General features: G+C 41.6%; 1 protein-coding gene across 5 annotated transcripts in view; it reads left to right on the top strand.

Moving 5' to 3' along the window:
* Positions 1 to 20,148, top strand: part of dscama (Down syndrome cell adhesion molecule a) — a 113,671-nt gene that overhangs the window by 54,617 nt on the left and 38,906 nt on the right. For all 5 annotated transcript variants that reach the window (XM_039777637.1, XM_039777640.1, XM_039777639.1 and 2 more), the window contains 7 exons: positions 11,217 to 11,363; positions 12,230 to 12,508; positions 12,756 to 13,031; positions 13,815 to 14,111; positions 15,401 to 15,676; positions 16,888 to 17,166; positions 18,097 to 18,216. In XM_039777637.1, coding sequence (XP_039633571.1) covers positions 11,217 to 11,363; positions 12,230 to 12,508; positions 12,756 to 13,031; positions 13,815 to 14,111; positions 15,401 to 15,676; positions 16,888 to 17,166; positions 18,097 to 18,216 — 1,674 coding nt within the window. The remainder of the gene's footprint in view (positions 1 to 11,216; positions 11,364 to 12,229; positions 12,509 to 12,755; positions 13,032 to 13,814; positions 14,112 to 15,400; positions 15,677 to 16,887; positions 17,167 to 18,096; positions 18,217 to 20,148) is intronic.

The following is a 20,148-nucleotide window of genomic DNA, read 5'->3' as shown; positions in this document are numbered from 1 at the left end:
CAGGTGGCAAAAAGTGTATTCAATCTTTACCTTTTTGTTTGTCTTCAATCCTGAGCTTTCATCAAGCATGAGTGAGAGGGGAAGCATGTGTCTAAAGAAACAAAACCGTGAGGAAAGATTGTATGGCACTAAGATACCCCTGACCTGCCGCATTGCACTTTGAAGTGAAAAGCTTGCAGGGCTGGATACAGGTTCTGCTCTGTGTTTCACTCCCAAAAAACAAAAGGCGGTTGTGTTTGGCTTTGGCGATAAGTAGAATTGTTGTCAGCTTGACTTATCATCCAGACAAAGTGACTGATTGTGATTGAGTAGATAGTAACAGCTTCCTTAATGCCTGCCAGTGCAGCGCGTGCGCACACACACAGAGGTTCTCACAGACAGAGTGATGAATATTCATGATTATACAGCTGAGGCTCAACACTGGTTCATTTAGTGTTGGCCAGAGAGAGGCCAATGATAGCATTGTAAACATACAACCATCAGGGGTTTAATAGCTCGACTCCAGTGCTGGCTAATTACACCGCACACACAGCCATACACACACACACACTGCTGATAGAAACACACAGGCGCTGATTCCAAAGCTATTGTGGTGCTGATATGCCTCCTCAGTTGTGACTTCAGCAGACAAACATTTGTCTGGTAGAAAGAAAAGTGCTTGCACAGCTGCCTTCGAAACAGTCTGGGGGAGAATAGAGACATGCTGTCATAGTATGTCAATGTCTGCCAAATAAATCCTGTACAAATAAACCCTATTCGTACACTGTCCATTGTTTGATTCTGTTTCTTTTAGATGAGATAGAGTTGCATTGTTCTGTGTACACAGCCAGTTGTGTGTCCGCAGTTTGCAGTGGTGGGAGAAGTATTCAGATCCTTAAGTAAAAGTATTAATACCACACTGTAAAAATACTCTGTTACAAGTAAAAGGCCTGCATTGAAAATGTTACCTAAGCAAAAGTATGTAAGTATCATCAGGATAATGTAATTTAAGTATTAAAAGTAAAAGTACTCAATGCAGTAAAGTCCTCCCATTGTAGAAAAGTGTAAAGGATCCAACCAGTTGTGTTGTTAATCATCTCAGCTGGACTTGTAGGCCGTTATATTGTTGGGTAGTTTAATTTACAATATAACATCCTATTTTATAAACTGCATGTGTTTTATGTGCAACAATCTTAAATTGTAATGTAACTAAAGCTGTAACAGATGAATGTAGTGGAGTAAAAAGTCCAATATTTCTCTCTGAAATGTAGCGGAGTAGAAGTAGAAAGTGGCATGAAAAGAAAATACTCAAATAAAGTACAAGTACCTCTAATGTGTACTTACGTGCAGTACTTGAGTAAATGTACTCAGTTACATTCCACCACTGACAGTTTGCTGAACTTAGGAGCAGTATTTCATCATGCTGAGCTCCACCGATTTTACACCGACAAGTTTACAGATGTTCGTCACTGCAAAGTGAAAAGAACTGGGCAAAGCGAGTTGCCTTGTGGCTAATGTAGGAAGCAGGGTTTGACATGAAAGCAGAATGTGTGGAATAAAAAAGATATCACTGATTCTGCTGCATCGATTTGGATCCATTTTTATTTATTTAGTTTTAACTCGCAGCCGTCACTCTGGCTCTCATATTGGATTGACATTGCAGGTGTCCCCTGGTGTGTCCAAAATGTAGTCTTAAGCAAAGTTTCCCTAAAAAGAACTCCAATTCTGTTTAATATTGTGGCCTTCAAATGTTAAACCCTACACAGATGAACAGTTGCTTTTTCAAACTGTCTATCATGTATCGTTACTGATTTTTTATTCATCTCCTTGAATAGTTTTGTAGCGATGCGGGATGTCTTGTAGAACATCACTCTGAAGACAGATAGTATCTAAAATCTCTCCTCCTTTTAACACGACAGAGAATGTGGGGCAACGCTGAGGCCAAGCGCCCCAGGCTTTAAGCTTCCCTGTTGCCTCCTGATTTGAATATCGTTCAACGTCTATTTGCATCTAGTTTTAATAGCGGTTTATTCAGTCAAGCAGAAGATGACATCTTTATCTGTGGTTGACATATGAGGCCGTTAGCCTCAGGCTAGCGTGTGTCTGGTTAATGAGCAGAGGGATGCTGCCGCTGATTAGGAGCGGTAATAAAAAATCTCCGCCTTCTTCTCTGACTCAACTCTGTAGCGAGCAGATAGGGTCTAGACCCAGATATGCTGATCAAGTTTGAAGTCCAGGTGTGATGAGGAATTAGGGCAGGTGCTTGGTTTGTGTGTGTGTGTTTCTGCAGTACTGTATTTGTGTACTTATGGGGTCCCAGTGTACTGCAACCTCTTTATGGAAGGGAGGGAGAGATTTACGGCATCTATGGACAAGGAAAGATTCCAGAAAAAATAAACTTTAGCAGGGGAAAAAAGGTAGAAACAACAAAGAAGAAGAACTCCCTCTTCCAGCATGGATAGACAGTGCAATAGATGCACTCGTGTACGGAGTAGACTGAAATAATAATAGTAACATGATATATAAAAACATTTGAATGACAATATTATGTAGGTAGACTGTAAATATATAAAGAATAGAAGGACAAACTGTACAATTCCTATAATACACATTTTGGCACAATTTATTATTTGTATTAATTAGGGCTGTCAAGTGGCCGGGTTGGTTCAGTGGTAGAGCAGGCGCACATACAGTACAGGCCAAAAGTTTGGACACACCTTCTCATCCAAACGCGTTTCCTTTTTATTTTCATGACTATTTACATTGTTAGAGGATCTCCTAGGCAATCATGAATGAAATATGTCATACTTAACAGTGAGTGAATTAAACATAAATCTTATATTTTAGATTCTTCAAAGTAGCCACCCTTTGCTTTTTTATTAATAAGGGAAAAAATCCCACTAATTAACCCTGACAAAGCACACCTGTGAAGGTAAAACCATTTCAGGTGACTACCTCATGAAGCTCATTGAGAGAACACCAAGGGTTTTGCAGAGTTATCAAAAAAAGCAAAGGGTGGCTACTTTGAAGAATCTAAAATATAAGACATGTTTTCAGTTATTTCACACTTTTCTGTTAAGTACATAATTCCACATGTGTTCATTCATAGTTTTGATGCCTTCAATGAAAATCTACAATGTAAATAGTCATGAAAATAAAGAAACACATTGAATGAGAAGGTGTGTCCAAACTTTTGGCCTGTACTGTGTACTGAGAGGTTTATACCTCGACGCAGAGGTCCAGGGTTCGAGTCCGACCTGCGATTTCCTGCATGTCTTCCCCCTCTCTCTCCCCTTTCTCACCAAGCTGTCCTGTCAAAAATTAAAGGTGGAAAAGCCCCAAAAAATAATCTTTAATTAAGGCTGTCAAAATGATGATTGGGGCCTCGGCCCGTGCCATAGTTTGGGAAATCAGGAAGCTGTGCAGCAGTAGCATTGTAGATGGCTAGAAGAAACCATGAAGTGCTCCGTGATAACATCCCGGGGAGAAAGAGAAAAGAAAAGAAACAAACCATTTTTTGAGCAGAAATGGATACAGAAAAGGGTCTTTTGAATGGTAAGTTGAGTTTCAAAGCCCTTTCAGATGGTTCTCGCCACGAGACTAAAGGTATTTGTCTGTACTGTACTGTCGATGTACGTTGAGTCTCAAATACCACTTGAGCTTTAAAAACTCCCTTTTCAAGTACATTTCGCACAGGTAACAAATGTGCAATTAAGTTGTGATTAATCGCAAGTTAACTATGGACAATCGTGTGTGTGAGTGTGTGTGTGTGTGTGTGTGTGTATCCACCTCTCCACCATTTACAATGCTGGGAATATTGCTTGGTAAGCGAATGGTGGTCCGTGTGTTGCCATGCCAACCCCAGCAGCTGTCAGTGTGCCTCCTGTAAGAATGACAAATGATTTTTATTAGAGGGGCTCTAAATTGGAGGGATCTCCCTCTCCATAGAGATGCTTATCCCAGCCTGATCAAACTGGAGTCACTGTGCCAATAACTCTGACCAGGCCTAATTACAACACGGGCCCTCCTGGGCTCATCATACACTCATTATTACTCACAGATTACACACAGGCAATTCTGGCGCCAGTCACTGTGTGACATTTCCACAGTGGGAAACAATGTGGCGTCTCATATGGCGGTATCATGGCTACACTTTCACATAATTAAACAGGTGCAGGGTTTCCATTTTACTAGATGCGAATTCAATTTGACAGTGCTTTTCAAGAATACATTTGGTACATTTGTAACCGTTTACATAGGCTAAACCAAATAAAAAATGACTGTTAACCCCTGTTTTTTTTTCATACATTTGTTCTCCTGTATGATCCGTAACAGAAACAATGTCAGTGAAAATTTTACGAATATTAATGGAAACCGAAAATGCAACGGCAACACCTAACTCCACCCAAAACACACGTCTTGTTCTATTTCTTAATATTACACACATTATTAGAGATGTTACAATACCATTTTTTCCTTCCCAATACCAATTCCGATACCTGAACTTGCATATCGGCCGATACCAAGTACCAATCCACTACCAGTGTGTAAAACAAAGCAAAAATATTTATATATATATATATATATATGTGTATATATGTGTGCGTTATTATTTTTTTCACAGCAGTGTACTACTAAGCCTGTATGGAGGTGATATGATTGCTATAATTGTTGTATGGGGCTGGCTCAGGTTAAAGCCTTTGTGATTTTATGAACAAAAACATACAGAAAATGAATTCCATGGAACTTTTTTATTGTCTAGTTTGACAGTCAGTCATAACCAGGGGCGAGTCTAGGATCAGACCTTTAGGGGGGGCTCAGCCCCTAATGAGAATATGACACAGATAAAGTGCCTTGTGAAAGTGTTTACCCCCCCTGCTAAATCAGTAATTTGACTGGATAGCAATGAATATTTGTGTTTATTATTATAACAGAGGATGAATGCAATTTATTGAACAAATGAAAAAAGGAGTACCAGAATCAAATGAAATGATAATGAGGTGTAAACAATAAATAAATAAAACATTACATTTACTTTCCTTGACTGGGTTACAGGTGCATAGCATTGGCGGCAGCGACACAGGATATTAAACCTGTTTCTTTGAACCTGTAATTGTTGGTCCTCTGTCACTAATAGACAAACTTTTCTAAAGGGTCTAAAATCGCCACTGGTCATAACCATATAAATTATTACATAAATTAACTACTTCAAAGTAGTTTTTTTACGGGGCTAAATTACGTAGTATCGGATCGCTGCATAGACCTGCGTACTTGCCAATACCAATTCCAGCATTTAGGCAATATCAGAGGCATTTCAGATACTGGTATCAGTATTGGAACAACTCTACACATTATACACAATTGGCTTCCATGTCTTTTTGGGTTCAAGTTAAAAGACATTTTCAAAAGGAACATATTTAAAATGAACCTACTGTACACCCAATCACCCAACACACATTCTGTTTTCCTATTTATTTACCACCGCAATAAGATTTATTTATATTATAGGTGTTGCTTTGTTAGTGTGCAACTGTACTAGCGGCATGCATTATCTTTTTATTTTTTATTTATTTGGTCAAGCTGTATGACTTTGAGTGGCCAAGGTTACGGTGACACTGTCTCCAGGGAGCACACTCCCCTCACTAATACACTCCAAGACAGTTGCACAGCGGGGACACTGCCAGCAGAGCGATGAGGAAGCAATTTTTATCTGCATTGTTTAGCTGACTCCATGAGTTCCCTGTAAGTGGCGTCCAGACTGTTGGTGTTGATTGTTCAGACGCTTCAAAGTTCTTCAGAGTCAGAAGAGTGCAGGTGGAGGTGTTCGAGGTCATAAGAGAAAAATAATCAAGTCTCTTCTCAGTAAACAAATGGAGTTTCTGCTGGGGAAATGTACTGTACAGTCTATGTGTACATCTGAGCACTGTGTGCCCTAACATTCTCATGTTTTTAACAGCACATTGTTTAGAGCTGCTAAGATTAATCTATTAGTTGTCAACTATTACATTAATCTCCAACTAGTTTGAGAATGGGTTAATCAATTTGAATTTTCTAAATCCAGGTTCTTAAATGTGAACATGTTCTAGTTTCTTCACGCCTCTGTGACAGTAATATCTTTGAGCTGTGGACAAAACAAGTCATGTGAGTATGTCATCTTGGGCTTTGGGCAACACTGATCCACATTTTTCACAATTTTCTGACATTTTATAGACCAAACAACTAATCGATTAATTGAGAAAATAGTGGACTGATTAATCGACAATGAAAATAATAAATGAAAATCGTTAAAGTAATAAACTTAGAGCATTGTGCTACATGCAGAGCTGCAAATATATACACAGTGTTCAGTTTAAGTATGTTCTTGTTTGTCACTGTCACAATATCTTTACATCGTGTTAGGCTCAGTGCTGCTCTTGCAAAAGTGTACTGGATTTGAGGAAGACAGCAGACAGTGTAAGAAACAGACAGGGGTAGTGGGTTCTTGTTGAGATCTGTCAGACAGACAGGGCTGACTTTTTTTTTGATAATTACTCTTCCTAGCCATGATCTGAATTAACATATGAAAGTTGTGTCTTTTTCTTTTTTTTCCATCCCTGGCAGCGCATAGCTGTAAGCTAATTTGTAGCTCCTTTTAGATGACAGAGAGTGGTTGTATCCCAGAGGTGCTCTTTCCCTCTTGATCCTTTATTTTTTTCTCTCTCTCTCCTCCCCCTCCTCCCATCTCATCTTTCCTCCACTCATGTCTCATTTATAGAATATTGAAATGACTCAGGCAACCGCAGTGACTCTTTCAGCTGTTTTGGGGCAGATGGTCGCCCAGCAAGCGTAGGTCAAGTACTCAGCTGTGTCACCATGTGTCACTGTGTTCAACCTTATCGGAAATCCTTCTCTCTTAGTCCCTGTCACACGTTAACCTGTGTGTCCAGCGATAACACATCCACACCAGTTCAAACTGTCCTTGGTGCAAAGTGGAACAATTGCGTTGCAATATGGATGTGCTTCAGCCTTTTTCTCACTGTTTTCTATTATGTCTCGCACGCAATTCAGGTTTCAGTGAAAAACTGCAAAGTCTCCCAATTTGAATGACCAAAGAGTCTACTCACAGGCTCATATGGGGCTTATATGGGGATTAATTGGAGCTATTTAGTGCGGATCCACAGAAAGGGACTTGTGTTCGATGCCAAAGCAGCTGGGCGGCCCAAGGAAGGGAAGAGGAGACGACTGATGGTCCAGCAAGCCACCTGGGATGAAGCGAAGCCACAGTTTTAGAAATATACACTAATAGATCCAGGTGTGGACACAAACGCATGCTCATATGTCTAGCATGTTAACACGCACAAACACTGCAAGAACAGTGGATGCCGTCTCTCAGGCGGTGATAGTATGCAGTAGGTGGAGCAGGGAAAAAGCGTAGTGGAGAGCCTCGGATCGTTATTATTGACCATTCCTCCATGCAGCAGTATGCTGCATTAACACATTCACACTCACTCGCATGCACACACGCATATAAACACATACAGTATGTCGACGCACGCAAAGACTTTGATATGCGGGTGCACAAGCCAGTGGGATTTGACATAACTGCAGTGGTAGGAGCATACACAGAAATGCCCTCAGCTTACAAGGACATGCAAATACAATCCAGTCCTGTAGGCCTGTATCTCTGTGTGAGACAATCGATCCTGTCTGAGCTTGGAAGAAAGAAATGGACTCTACCCACGAATCAAGAATGTAATTAATTACAATGGGCCCTGGACATTTTTTTTTATATTTTAAATGAACAGCAACCACTTCTACCTCCTGTTCTCATTGCAGTGGTCTAAAAATGCACCATCTGTTTCACTTACATGTTAATTTACCTCCTGCTGAAAAGATGCTCTGATTGCTTTTGTTATAGACCGAATCACTGTGTGCGCTAACACAAAAATCACTTCCAGGTATGACAAATGGCTGGTTGTTTTGAATTGCGGAGATATGTGGATTCTTTAAACTTGTTTATTTCTGTTTTCATTTTCAGCCGTTAGTTTAAAGATATATAGTTAAACACGGAGGTCCAACCTGTCGACCATTTCTAGTTTGGGTGGTGTCATTTTCTTTAGTGTACGGCCCAAGCATAGACTGTATATATAATATTTACAGGCCTAACAGGTACATTAGCTCTCCAGGCTAACGTAACCAAAGTGTTGACATATAAAAACATCAAAAATGCATTTTAGATGAAGGAGACGAGAGTATATCCAGTTGTTCCACATCCATGTTTGCCCAGAGCCATTCAATTGTATGTACAATGTACATGACACAGGGGGTTTTCTACCCAGAAGTTATTGGAAACAAACATTGTGATTGGGTCTATTAGCAACTTTTCCAAATGGTGACACTTAACATTTCAGATTACAGCATTCTAAACACAAGTGTCGTCTTCACTAAACTTCTAGATTGGTCAGCAACTACAGCAGACCTATTGTAGAAGCTGTACACATTTAGTTGAGCTCAGGAAGTAGTCGTAGTAGTTTAGGTTCATACGCTTGATAATAATGTGCTGTGTTTGCACAGAGGGGGTAGAATGAAAAACACAGTACCAATATGCTACTTTACTTTGGGCTACTTCAGGGAATTGGGCATACATTACTAAAAGTGTAAGGTGTCAAACTCTATTCTAAGCAGTCAAGTAATGAAGTGAAGAAACAGGTGGATGTTTGGCACGGTTGCGTTTTTTGGATACATGCATATTTGCTATCTTGCTGAGAGTTAGATGAACAGATTGATAACACTCTCATGTCTGTACGCTAAATATAAAGCTAAAGCCAGGACACAGCTAGATTAGCTTAGCACAAAGACTGGAAACCAAAATAAACAGCTAGTCTGGTAAGGTTAGAAATGGTAAAAGAAATCTACCTCTAAAGCTCATTAATTCACAAGTTATATCTCTTTAGAGGTGCTGGTGGGTAGGCAGACGTATTTTTTCACAGAGCCAGGCTAGCTGTTTCCCCCCACTTCCAGTATTAATGCTAAGCTATGCTAACTATCTCCTACCTCTATAAGTATTCAACACATTCTCACTCCCATCGCATCAAATACGGACGCTTGGTCATGTGCCTTTGGCTTTGTTATTGACGCTTAAAGTCTCCTTTGGCGTCTAGTGTCTATTCCTTTTTCCTAAACTATACCATATTATTCCGTTGTAATAGTGAAAAGTGCAATGTTTCCAATACTAAACATAGGCCAGCATATCATCCACTAAATTAACCCCATTCTACTAATCATCCAGAGCCAGTTTGATTGGCCGGTAGACAAGAGACAAGCACACACGTACGCATGTAAACGTGTGAGTGTGTATACGTGTCTGTTGGACCGTGCATTTAAAACACAGGCATACTCCTGTCTCCCAACCCTGGCCTTTTGTCACAGTGACAGCCAGTCTGCTCTAATGAAAGCTCCTCTCATTCATAAGCCTGTCAACTTCTGATGCCAGACAACTTTCAGAGAGAAAAAAAAGGGAGAAGAAGATGGAAAAAAGAGAAAGGAAAGACAGGAGAGACAGCCTGCTCTGCTGTTTTCCTTTGATATCTGCTTTCTCTTAATTGCTTCCTTTCTTGAAAATGAACTGCATTTGCAACCAACTAAATTCAAATTTGGTAATATTCTTGCTTGTCTCTGTGGTTATGTGATTAAGGACTACAGACTACCTCTCCTGTCCCCCCTCCTTTTACCATTGGTTGTCACACACGAGAATATCTCGACCACAAGCTCAAGAAAGCCCTCAGGATATCAAATCCGTGGTCTCTCTTTTCTAACTAGGTCATCACTTGCTCACAATCCTCACCACCCTCCCCTGTGCATTCCTCCTTCTCTGTTTTCTCCCCCCATTTCTCTCTGTCCTCTCATTCATCCTTTCTCATTGCACCATTACTGTAATCTGTAAACACGTTGGAAGTCATCTTCTGTCATTCACTCCATCAGCTGCCTGCGACTGTAAGCTTGAGGATTGTTTTCCCCAAATCTCTCTAAAGCTCATTTTAAAAGATAGTTATGTCTCCCTAAAGAGAAAGACTTGTGATTTTCAAAACATAACGAGGCCGGCAGTGACCAAATGTCATTTTGAAGATGTTTGCAGTTAATTAATGATTAATTGTTGAGATGTTGCAGATAACACAATGATCATAGCTTGCGCTTTACACCTCTTTCCATTATCCTTGCATGCAATATGCAAGGGCCCTGTACCAGCAGCCTTAATCTGTGTTAAACTGTCATGACAGGACTAAATGAGAGTAATTCAACACTCCATAAAGTCTGCATTATGATATCACTACCGATATTGCCAGAATCCCCTGCCGTACGGCGGCCCCATTTGATCCCCATCCCAGATTGGCTTCTCCATCATCTGTGACATGAAATACCCGGCAGCCACCGGCTACAGCACACATCACTCCTCATAAACACTGACTACCTCTCTCTACTTCCATGTGTTCACGCAAATTAGCATAACATTAGCATGATATTAGCACAACCGACCTGCGCAGCCATGCCCTATCAAAGCGCTCTGTGATCCCCGGCTCCCTGCACTTTTGCTGGAGCAGAGAAAGAAGGAGAAACTGAGAGAGAGAGAGAGTTTCTCCCAAGAGAGACAGAGAGAGAGAGAGAGAGAGAGAGAGCGAAGCGATGAGCTACATGATAACGAGCTGTGTTACACTGCTACACAACACACAGCCTTGTCACAGCGCCTCCGAGCTGTGCTGAGCTAAATGGGCTGCAGCAGATGTTTGGTGACTGCAACCACACAGAGCCGCGCACCTCACTTGACTTGCAAATATTTGCTAAGAGACTTTAAAATTGGATTTTCTGTATAGTCTTCTTTTAGAATGTGTAAGGTAGTGATTCCAGCGCATACGAATGAATCCACACAGTATGACTGGGGAATATTGTTTGTTTGTAAAAATGCTCGTTGTCTCCTGTGATGAAATCTGGAGGCAACTGATGCTTTGTTCATTTCATGTGTTGCACACACTGTTTTCACACACCGCTTTTGGAAAAACATGGAGACACAGTGCATTTCATCCAAGTGGGCATTTTCAGGATCACATTGATTGGTTTTGGGGCGGTGGGGCAACATTTTTGAAATGTTACTTTGCTTTCATTGTTGGTTTCATTAAGAGCTGTACTGTAGCTGTTTAAAATTGCACCCTACTGTACATCAATGAAGTGCAGTGACCTAATATATTTTATTTATTTATTTCCAGTGTCACGGTTTCTCATCACATCCACGGGAGCCCTGTATATCCTGGATGTGCAAATGGAAGACGGGCTGTATAACTACAGGTGTATGACTCGCCATCGGTACACAGGAGAGACCCGACAGAGCAATAGTGCCCGCCTCATTGTCTCAGGTAAGAGGAACACCAATCTGTGCACCGTTCAAATTGTGCATCAGCACCAAATCCTGACATATAGCTGTATCTATAAGGCATTTACTGTATTCTTCACTGTAAATGACACAACACAAGTAACATTTGGGTATACTGTTGATCTTGGTCGGTTTCAAAAATAGTGCAAAGTGACAGAGGAGCATATGGAAATAAATCTGTGCTTGTAGAAAAGGATCTAGATAAAGTGAATAGAATAGAGAGTGACAGGAAGAACACATGAATTAAAGAGGGGATGACATGTGATAAAGGTCATCAGAACTGTGCAAACACAGTTTGTGGGGACGGCTTCAGGACAGAAAATGCCCTCCCTTACCTCAAACCATTTAAAGGGACCGATTTCACATGTCGCAAAACACAATATATTGTATTCTGTTGCTGTCTAAAGTCTGAGCAGATACCCATCACGAGTATCTCTCGGATTGGGGGATGCTCGTGGCACCTCTGTGCCACATGGATGTTTAACATTATAAAATGATGCCAACAATTATTATTTTAATAGCTTAGTATTCTATGCACTAAAAAGGTATCTTTAAAGGCCTTAGGCCACCCTACACGTTATTGTAGGCCCAGTTTTTAAATACGACTTATACAATATATGTAGTAGCGGGTCCCTGCTCCGTCTTTCTTTCAGTTAAAGGGTCTTTTGCTTAAAAAATGTTGAAGACCCCTGCTTTAGACAGAAAACCAGCATTCAGGGATAAATAATCATCCCAGTTTAAACTCCCTTTGGTATGTGATACAGTATGCGTCAAAATGTGGTTTTGGAAATTGTTCAGAAGTGACAACAAGGATAACTCTCTCACTATACCCTATTTTCCCCCATGCAGATCCCACCAACTCAGCACCCCACATCCTGGACAGCTTTGAGCGTCGTGAGGTGATGTCGTCTCATCGAGTGGAGTTGCCCTGCAAGGCTTCCGGTCACCCCGCACCCAAATACCGCTGGCTAAAGGACAACCGGCCGCTAGAGCCCGACACTCGCTTCAGACAGAGTGTGACAGGCCTGCTGATAGAGAGGGCCCAGCCTAGCGACACAGGCACATATGTGTGTGAGGTGTGGAATGCGTATGGAAATGCTGAAGTGGTTGGCAGGCTGCTGGTGAAAGGTCAGTGCCCATGGGCTGGTGTTTAGTCATCGGGTTCATTTTTATCAGTGGTATATTGCCTCAAAACAGGGACAAGTTGGGAATCTAAAGATGCTGATTCAGATGTTTAAGATGCTTCACAGAGCGTTTTTAATCCTTCACTGGCAAAATAATACTGATGATAAAACTACAAAAAAACAAATGAGGCCAAATATTCCAATCTTCTTTCAAAAACCAGCCACTGACCTCTTACTTCCCTAACCTACAGAGCCCCTGAAAGTCGTGGTGAGCCCGCGGAAGGTGAAGGGCAGTGTGGGAAGCCAAGTTTCGCTGTCCTGCAGCGTAACCGGCTCTGAGGAGTACCAGTTGTCCTGGTACCGCAACGGAGAGCTCATCTACCCCAGTAACAGCGTTCGCATGACAGGCCAAAACAGGGAGAACCTGGTAATGGCTGGTATGGCCAAGAGTGATGGAGGAGCCTATCAGTGTTTCGCCAGACACGGCAAGATGTCCGCCCAGGACTTTGTTCAAGTCATACTGGAAGGTCAGAAATTACAGTGATCTCACTGGAGATGTGTGGGTGGGAGCAGTTACTATACATTACATTATGTGCAGGGTTTTCCCTATCATTATAAGGCTTAGGCACAGCACCCGAGCCATTTTGGGCACCACCTAAGCCAATTTTATGTAACTAAATGACTTGTCTCAGATCTAATGATTTAGCAAGTTTTGTCTAAAAGCTTTTTGAGTAATATTTATTGATTATCTGCTCAAGCTTTTCCAACCTTTTAGACACCGATATGGTAATAATAATTGTCCAAAATTATTTGACATTACACTTTTATATTTGGACCCCTGTCCAAATACGTGCACTTAAGCCTTCCACAAACCTAGGAAATACACTGTTATGTTGTGTTTACATGTATTTGTTAATGCTGATGTGAATCCAAACTATGTGGCTGTGTGTTCGTGTTCAAATCCAGACTGTGTATGTGGGATTGAGTGCTGCAGTACAGCTCAGCTTTATTAGATTTTCTGAAAGAGGCTTGCATACTGTTCCACAAGCTGGGTTGCTGCAGTGTCTGCCTCCCATGACCACGCCAATGTAAGGAGAACATTGATAATCAATGATGTTGTGCAGCCAGAGAAAGGCACTGTATTTATCTGCTTTACACTCTGATTCTTCTCTCTATACAGCAGACATGAACGTATTGCGATGAAAAGAAATTCAGAATAGATTCTCATTTGAAAAATTATCTAATATGACACTAATCCGTGCAGAATAATACAATTTACATTGCCATGTGTATCTCCCTTCACTGCCCAGATGGCACTCCCAAGATTCTGGCTTCATTCAGTGAGAAGGTCTACAACATCAATGAGTTTGTGTCGCTGTCGTGCACGGTAAAGGGCACGCCGGAGCCCCGGATAACGTGGACTCTGGACGACGAGCCAGTGGTACGGGACAGCCGCCACCGCATCTCCCACTACACCAACGGCGAGGGCCATGTGGTCAGCCACCTCAACATCAGCCAGACCCAGGTGCCCGACGGAGGGGTGTATCGCTGCATCTGCAACAACTCGGCCGGGACAGTCTCCTACCAGGCGCGAATAAACGTAAGAGGTGCTTGTCAGATCAACTCTTCCAACACACCATCACATATACACATCAACATGTCTTGATTTATTCTGTTTTTTATATACCTTTTTCAATTGGCTACGTTAAAAGTGCCTGGATGTGCAGATGTTTGTCAACCAGGTTTTATTGTTAGCGATCAGATGTGTTAGTTTTTTTTTTTTTTTTATCATTTAGAAACCTGATATTGTAGATTTAGTGCTCATAATACAACAGATACTTCTACAGCATCCTGTACTCATCCGTCAACGTTGTCAGCATTACATTTTATAATGCCCACTTCCTACCCAACACCTGCTGATAGCTTTGCATTGGGATGCCATTAGGCTGATTTACTGTTAGCTCCAGTGTATGACTGTAGTTCTATCTGCTCTCTACAGGGACATGGTTGGCTGGCTTGCTGTTGTCATGTAGCGGTAACACTGGGGCACTCAAGCTTTCTGTGCTTGGTGCAAGGCTATTAGTATTTCTCTATTGTGGAGAGGGAAGGGTACTTTCTGTACACTGGTTGGTTTAATTTGATTGTGTTCATTCTTGCATGTTGTAAGGTTAAATAAGGCGATCCTCTAGCCCTTAAGCGAGGGTTCATGGATGCCGAATGCAGCTAAGCAATGAAGATAAATCTCTACAGGTGCCGTTGCAGAGAAAGTGTAATGACTGTTTCTCACATCGTTGGCTCCTTAATCGTGCTAAAGAGAGTAGCAACCTAGGATATGCTTGTGCTCAAAGTACACTACGGAGCCTCATAGTGCTTTAAAGAGAAGCCTAATAGTCCATTTCCCTGATAGACACTGAGCTATGGAAGCCTATTGGTTATTCTGTTGGTTTTTCACAAGTGTGTGCGAAAGCTGGCAACATGAGTAATGGTTTCAATAATAGCTTCATGAGTGGGGAAAGGGAACATTTCACTCTAATGCTTGTCAGAGGCAATCACAGCCGGCCCAGAAGAGGTGGGAGCGCAATGTAATATTCACTACAAGCTCCCATAGAAGGGTACACAAGTCCCTGGTTCTGACAAGGCAAAAAAACTGAGCAGAATGGGTCCGCTGGTAATGATTCTGAGCCGGGTTTCCTGTTCTTTGAGTTACTACAAGGATATCGGACAGTCTGACATCTTGGCAATGTTTGTATTTCTTCCTATCAGAATTGATCAAGGCATGTAAAAGGCATGCTTGTGATGTCTTGAAACACACACAACACAGCACAGCGATATTTTATACCACCCCCCCACCTCAAAATCATTTTAAGAGAGTTGTCTCTCCAATGTGTCCTTCAAGGGCCTGCCAGCATCAGACCAATGAAGAACCTCACTGCCATCGCTGGGCGGGACATGTACATCCACTGCCGTGTCATTGGCTACCCGTACTACTCCATCAAGTGGTACAAGGACTCCAATTTGCTGCCATACAACCACCGCCAGCGGGCCTTTGAGAACAACGGCACCCTGAAGCTCTTTGATGTGCAGAAGGATGTGGATGAAGGAGAATACACATGCAACGTGCTGGTGCAGCCGCAGCTCTCCACACACCAGAGCGTCTATGTTACTGTGAAAGGTATGAACCTCAATCTGATCTGTCTTCTGATAACTGCAGTTCATGACTCAACACTGGATTGTAAAGCCTGGACTTTATATTTAGAGAAATTGCCTAAGATTTAGGCACTGTAGCTGTGTGTAATCACGGGTACTCCATCAGGATCTCAAGTGTCAAATAAGCATCTTAGGCCATTTATTTGAGATGTACATACACACTGTATCATACTCCAGTACATTCATGGCAACTCCATCATTAATCTCTCAGTCTGTGGATACTAAGACAGAATCACTTTATCAGTCTTACCCTCTGTCTTTCCATCTGGCGTGCATGCTGTTCGTCGCATTTAAAAGATACATGAAAACATCACCTCAGTATCTACCTTTCCTTGTCGCAGAAAACACAGATATGCAGAGGGAAATTTGTAAACCACAACCTGTAAAAAAAAAACAAAAAAAAAACACACTCACATCACTGATAGCAAAGCACCATCTCCATCATCCCAGCCAGTTTATCAGGGGCTCATCTGAATATGCAGCGGCGCTGAGCTGAGTCAGATGATGATAACCTCAGATGGCTTTCTCTCTTCAATGACGTTGCATAATTTGTGATGTCGAATGGGCATCCCCCCCTTTCTCTCTGGCGGGTCTTGACGTGCTAACAAGTGTGCGAGGGGGAAATCACACAGCGTAGACAAAGCTATGCCGCCATTCCGCCTCGGCTAATTTGCCTCTCGGCTGCTTAGCATTCCACCGCTGCCGAGAGGGAATCCCCAGGAGCCCATTATGCCTATTTTGTTGTGAATTAAATAAGCGCTGAAGTGCAGCTTATTCCAATGTTATTTTAAATCATTAATTTTTCAAAGCATCTGGTTCTCACGGCGGCTACAGTGTCCCCAGAGAGCCAAAGACAGTGAGAGAGAATGTTATATGCATGCAGTTTGAGTGAGAATTCCGCTCTACGTGGGTAGAGGTAATGAAATATTTCTCTCATTTCTGCAAAATCACTAATGCTTATATACTGGAACAAGGTAATAAAGAGAGAATTGTGAATAATGAGTTGCTATGGGAGTGCTTTATAAAGTACTCAGCCATAGGCCTATGTTGCCTTTTTTTGTATGTAAATGCTATGATCATTTTGCGGTTGTTAATCCTAAATAATAGGCATGTAACCCACAGGTCTAATGTAAACCTCCTGACGTGAAAATGAATTTGAATTTGTCTCATCCCCAGTTCCACCTACCATCCACCCGTTTGAGTTCCCTCGGTTTTCCATCGGCCAGCGAGTCTTCATCCCCTGCGTGGTCATGTCCGGCGACCAACCCGTCTTCATCACCTGGCAGAAGGACGGTCGGCCAATCGCAGCCAGCCTGGGCGTCACCATAGACAACATCGACTTCACCAGCTCCCTGCGAATCTCCAACCTCACACTGATGCACAACGGCAACTACACCTGCATTGCACGCAACCAGGCCGCCGCCGTAGAGCACCAGAGCCAGCTCATCGTCCGAGGTGAGAAAGGGGGGACGGGTGAGAGATATGGGGGTGGAGGTGATGAGGGGAAAAGAGAAGGCACTGAAGTGTAATACACAAGCAGAGATCTTTGTGTCTTATATGATTTGTTACCAGGGCCTTTTAGTTAACTTTTTTGGCAACCAGCCACTGTTGCTAATGGATTATAAAATCCACTAGCAACCTTTTTACCAGCCGGGTGAAATACAGGAAATGCACGAGCATCGTTCTTGAACTCACAGAATACACATTGAAGTGCTGTCAAGTTATTAACAAATTAATCAATGCAATTAATGACTCTTAGAATATATATTTCATCTTTTTATTTATTGCTTTCCCCTGTCGCAGACAGTTATCATGTACTGACTGCTATTCTGAGTCCACAAAAGAGCAGCAGACACACTCCTCTTCCTCCACCTCTGCTCCAAGGAAACTTGGAGGACTTGGTTGAAATGTTAAAGAACAACAGAGGCAAAAAACAACTAATGAATCACTCAATTCTCATTGGCTACCCGCCAACGCGGCAGGTAGACTGACAGTTCAGCCCACCAATGGCAAAATTCACCCGCATTTGGCACGTGGTCGGGTGTTAATTTCAGGCCCTGTTTGCTACTGTACTAAAGGTTTTAGGGACTCACTCAAAGTGAATTCTGGTGACAGTTAAGATAGTGGTGAGTGTCAGTATCATATCTTTAAATGACTTGAAGTTGTTCACCCAACTGTTATCTGTATGGTAATATTGGTCCTTGATCTTTCTCCCTGGATACAATAAAAAAATGCTATGAGCCAAAATGTATACTCTTCCCACTGACGATTGGTTAGTGAAAGACCTTGAGAGATTTCTTTCAATGTAAGCTGGTAGCGATCAGTAGACATATATGTTTGATTTTGAAATTAATAATTGTAATCTAATGGCTTCTTGACTTGCAGTTCCTCCCAAATTTGTGGTGCAACCTAAGGACCAGGATGGCATCTATGGAAAAGCAGTGATACTAAACTGCTCAGCTGAAGGCTATCCTGTTCCTACCATCCAGTGGGAGTACTCTAAAGGTAAACGCACAGCATGACACACATTAATATGCATGTGCATACACACATATTACATACTGTAGTAACACACTGTCCCTTCCAGGTTCGGTGAAAGTGTTAGAGGTTTACAAGGACTTTGAACTGTATAACTTGCCTTGTCTTTTCTTTTGACAACCATGCTGAATGGTATGTTAAGATTGTTTGTCCTGCGGCAAGCGTATTCTCTGTGCTAGATCATCTTTTTGCCAATGCCAACACAACAAACTATAATGTCCACAGCCCTGAGCTTGAATGCATAACAACACCCACCTCAAGTCCAAACGAGCGCTGTGAGACGAGAAACAGCAGCAGTTCAAGGAAGAGCTTTTCATTCCGCTGGAAGTAGGAAATAGGTGGGAGATTATGTAACTGCTACATTTACATGATCCCATCCTGGCTGGACACAATAACAGTGATTCCTGAAAACAAACAGGATCTGTATGGATATGAATATCTATTGCTTTCATTCGTTGCTTACTTCATGACCGAGGCTCATACACTATAACTGTTAACACAATGCTTATCTAAAGCTAATCTTGATGACTTTGGTGATACTCTGACTTTTCCTCTAGCACCATCGTCAGGTCAAAATTTTAATTAGACCAATACTTTTGATTTACGGCCAAATACTTGCAAAACTTATAACTTTCCCATCAGCCTCATCTGTACTTTGTGTTTACTACAGTACTAATAAGAAATGTTGGCATGCTGACACAGTAAACTGAGATGGTGACCAACATTATACCTGCTAAACATCAGCTATTAGCATTACATGTTGATCATGTTAGCATGCTGACATTAACATTGTGTCCGAAGCACCACTGTGTCTGATTTCAGGCTCACAGAGCCAAAAGCATGGCTGCAGACATCCATCACCCCCTCAACCCACCCCACAGACCCCTGTATCTCCACTAATGAATACATTGTAACCGTATAAAGTGCTGAAACAGTTTTTAGAAGTTTGTCAGCAAACAATGAAAAATAAATCAATAAATAAATGTTGGCATCTGGGACAGTTAGGGCTGGGAATCGTTACTCAATACCTTGAAGGTATGGACCGAATAACCCAGTACTGAGTGGTATTACGACTTCTCCAGTCAAATGATACCTGCATTCAATCATTTTTGTACCCAGATCTAAAAAGATAATTTCTATGGTTTTGCTCACAGCCAATCACCTCAAGCATTCTTCGCTTTTATGCGACTTGTGATTGGCCCACTACCCCAGCAGCTACAACCCATACAGTCTGTGGTGTGGTGAAGTCCAGGGTGGTGTATTTGACGGAGCTGGCAGTTCAGTGTGCTGAGATGCCACCAAAATGTTCAAAAGTATGACTATACTACACGCCTGTGGCGTCTAATAAAATAAATGCATAAAATGCCATTTCAATATTATTGGCATCAGTATTACTTTACTGGTATCGTCATTTTTGTTTTTTTAAACAAGATGAATGTCTACAGTAGGTTTAACCATAACTAAGACAACTAAGAATGGACAAAGAAAATACAAGAAAAGTTCACAGTCCCTATCTGATGATGAGATGGATGGATAGATAGATAGATAGATAGATAGATAGATGGATAGATGGATAGATGGATAGATAGATAGATAGATAGATAGATAGATAGATAGATAGATAGATAGATAGATAGATAGATAGATAGATAGATAGATAGATAGATAGATGGATAGATAGATGGATTTTATTCATCCCAAATTGGTTACAAGCAGCAAGTTACTTGCATGCACACATACTCACTCTCACACATACAGAAAAAAACAAGAAATATACTAGAAATAATAAATAAGATAAAGAATGAGATGCCAGAGCAACTATTGAAAAAATATATACTTGAATGTAGAATGTACATTTGTACAAGTGTAGAATAAAATGTACAACCTACTTACTGTACA

Source organism: Perca fluviatilis, chromosome 16 (assembly GCF_010015445.1).
Source record: "Perca fluviatilis chromosome 16, GENO_Pfluv_1.0, whole genome shotgun sequence".
Classification (NCBI taxonomy): Eukaryota; Metazoa; Chordata; class Actinopteri; order Perciformes; family Percidae; genus Perca; species Perca fluviatilis.
Note: the sequence above shows the minus strand (reverse complement) of the source record. Positions and strands in the feature narration are given on the sequence as shown.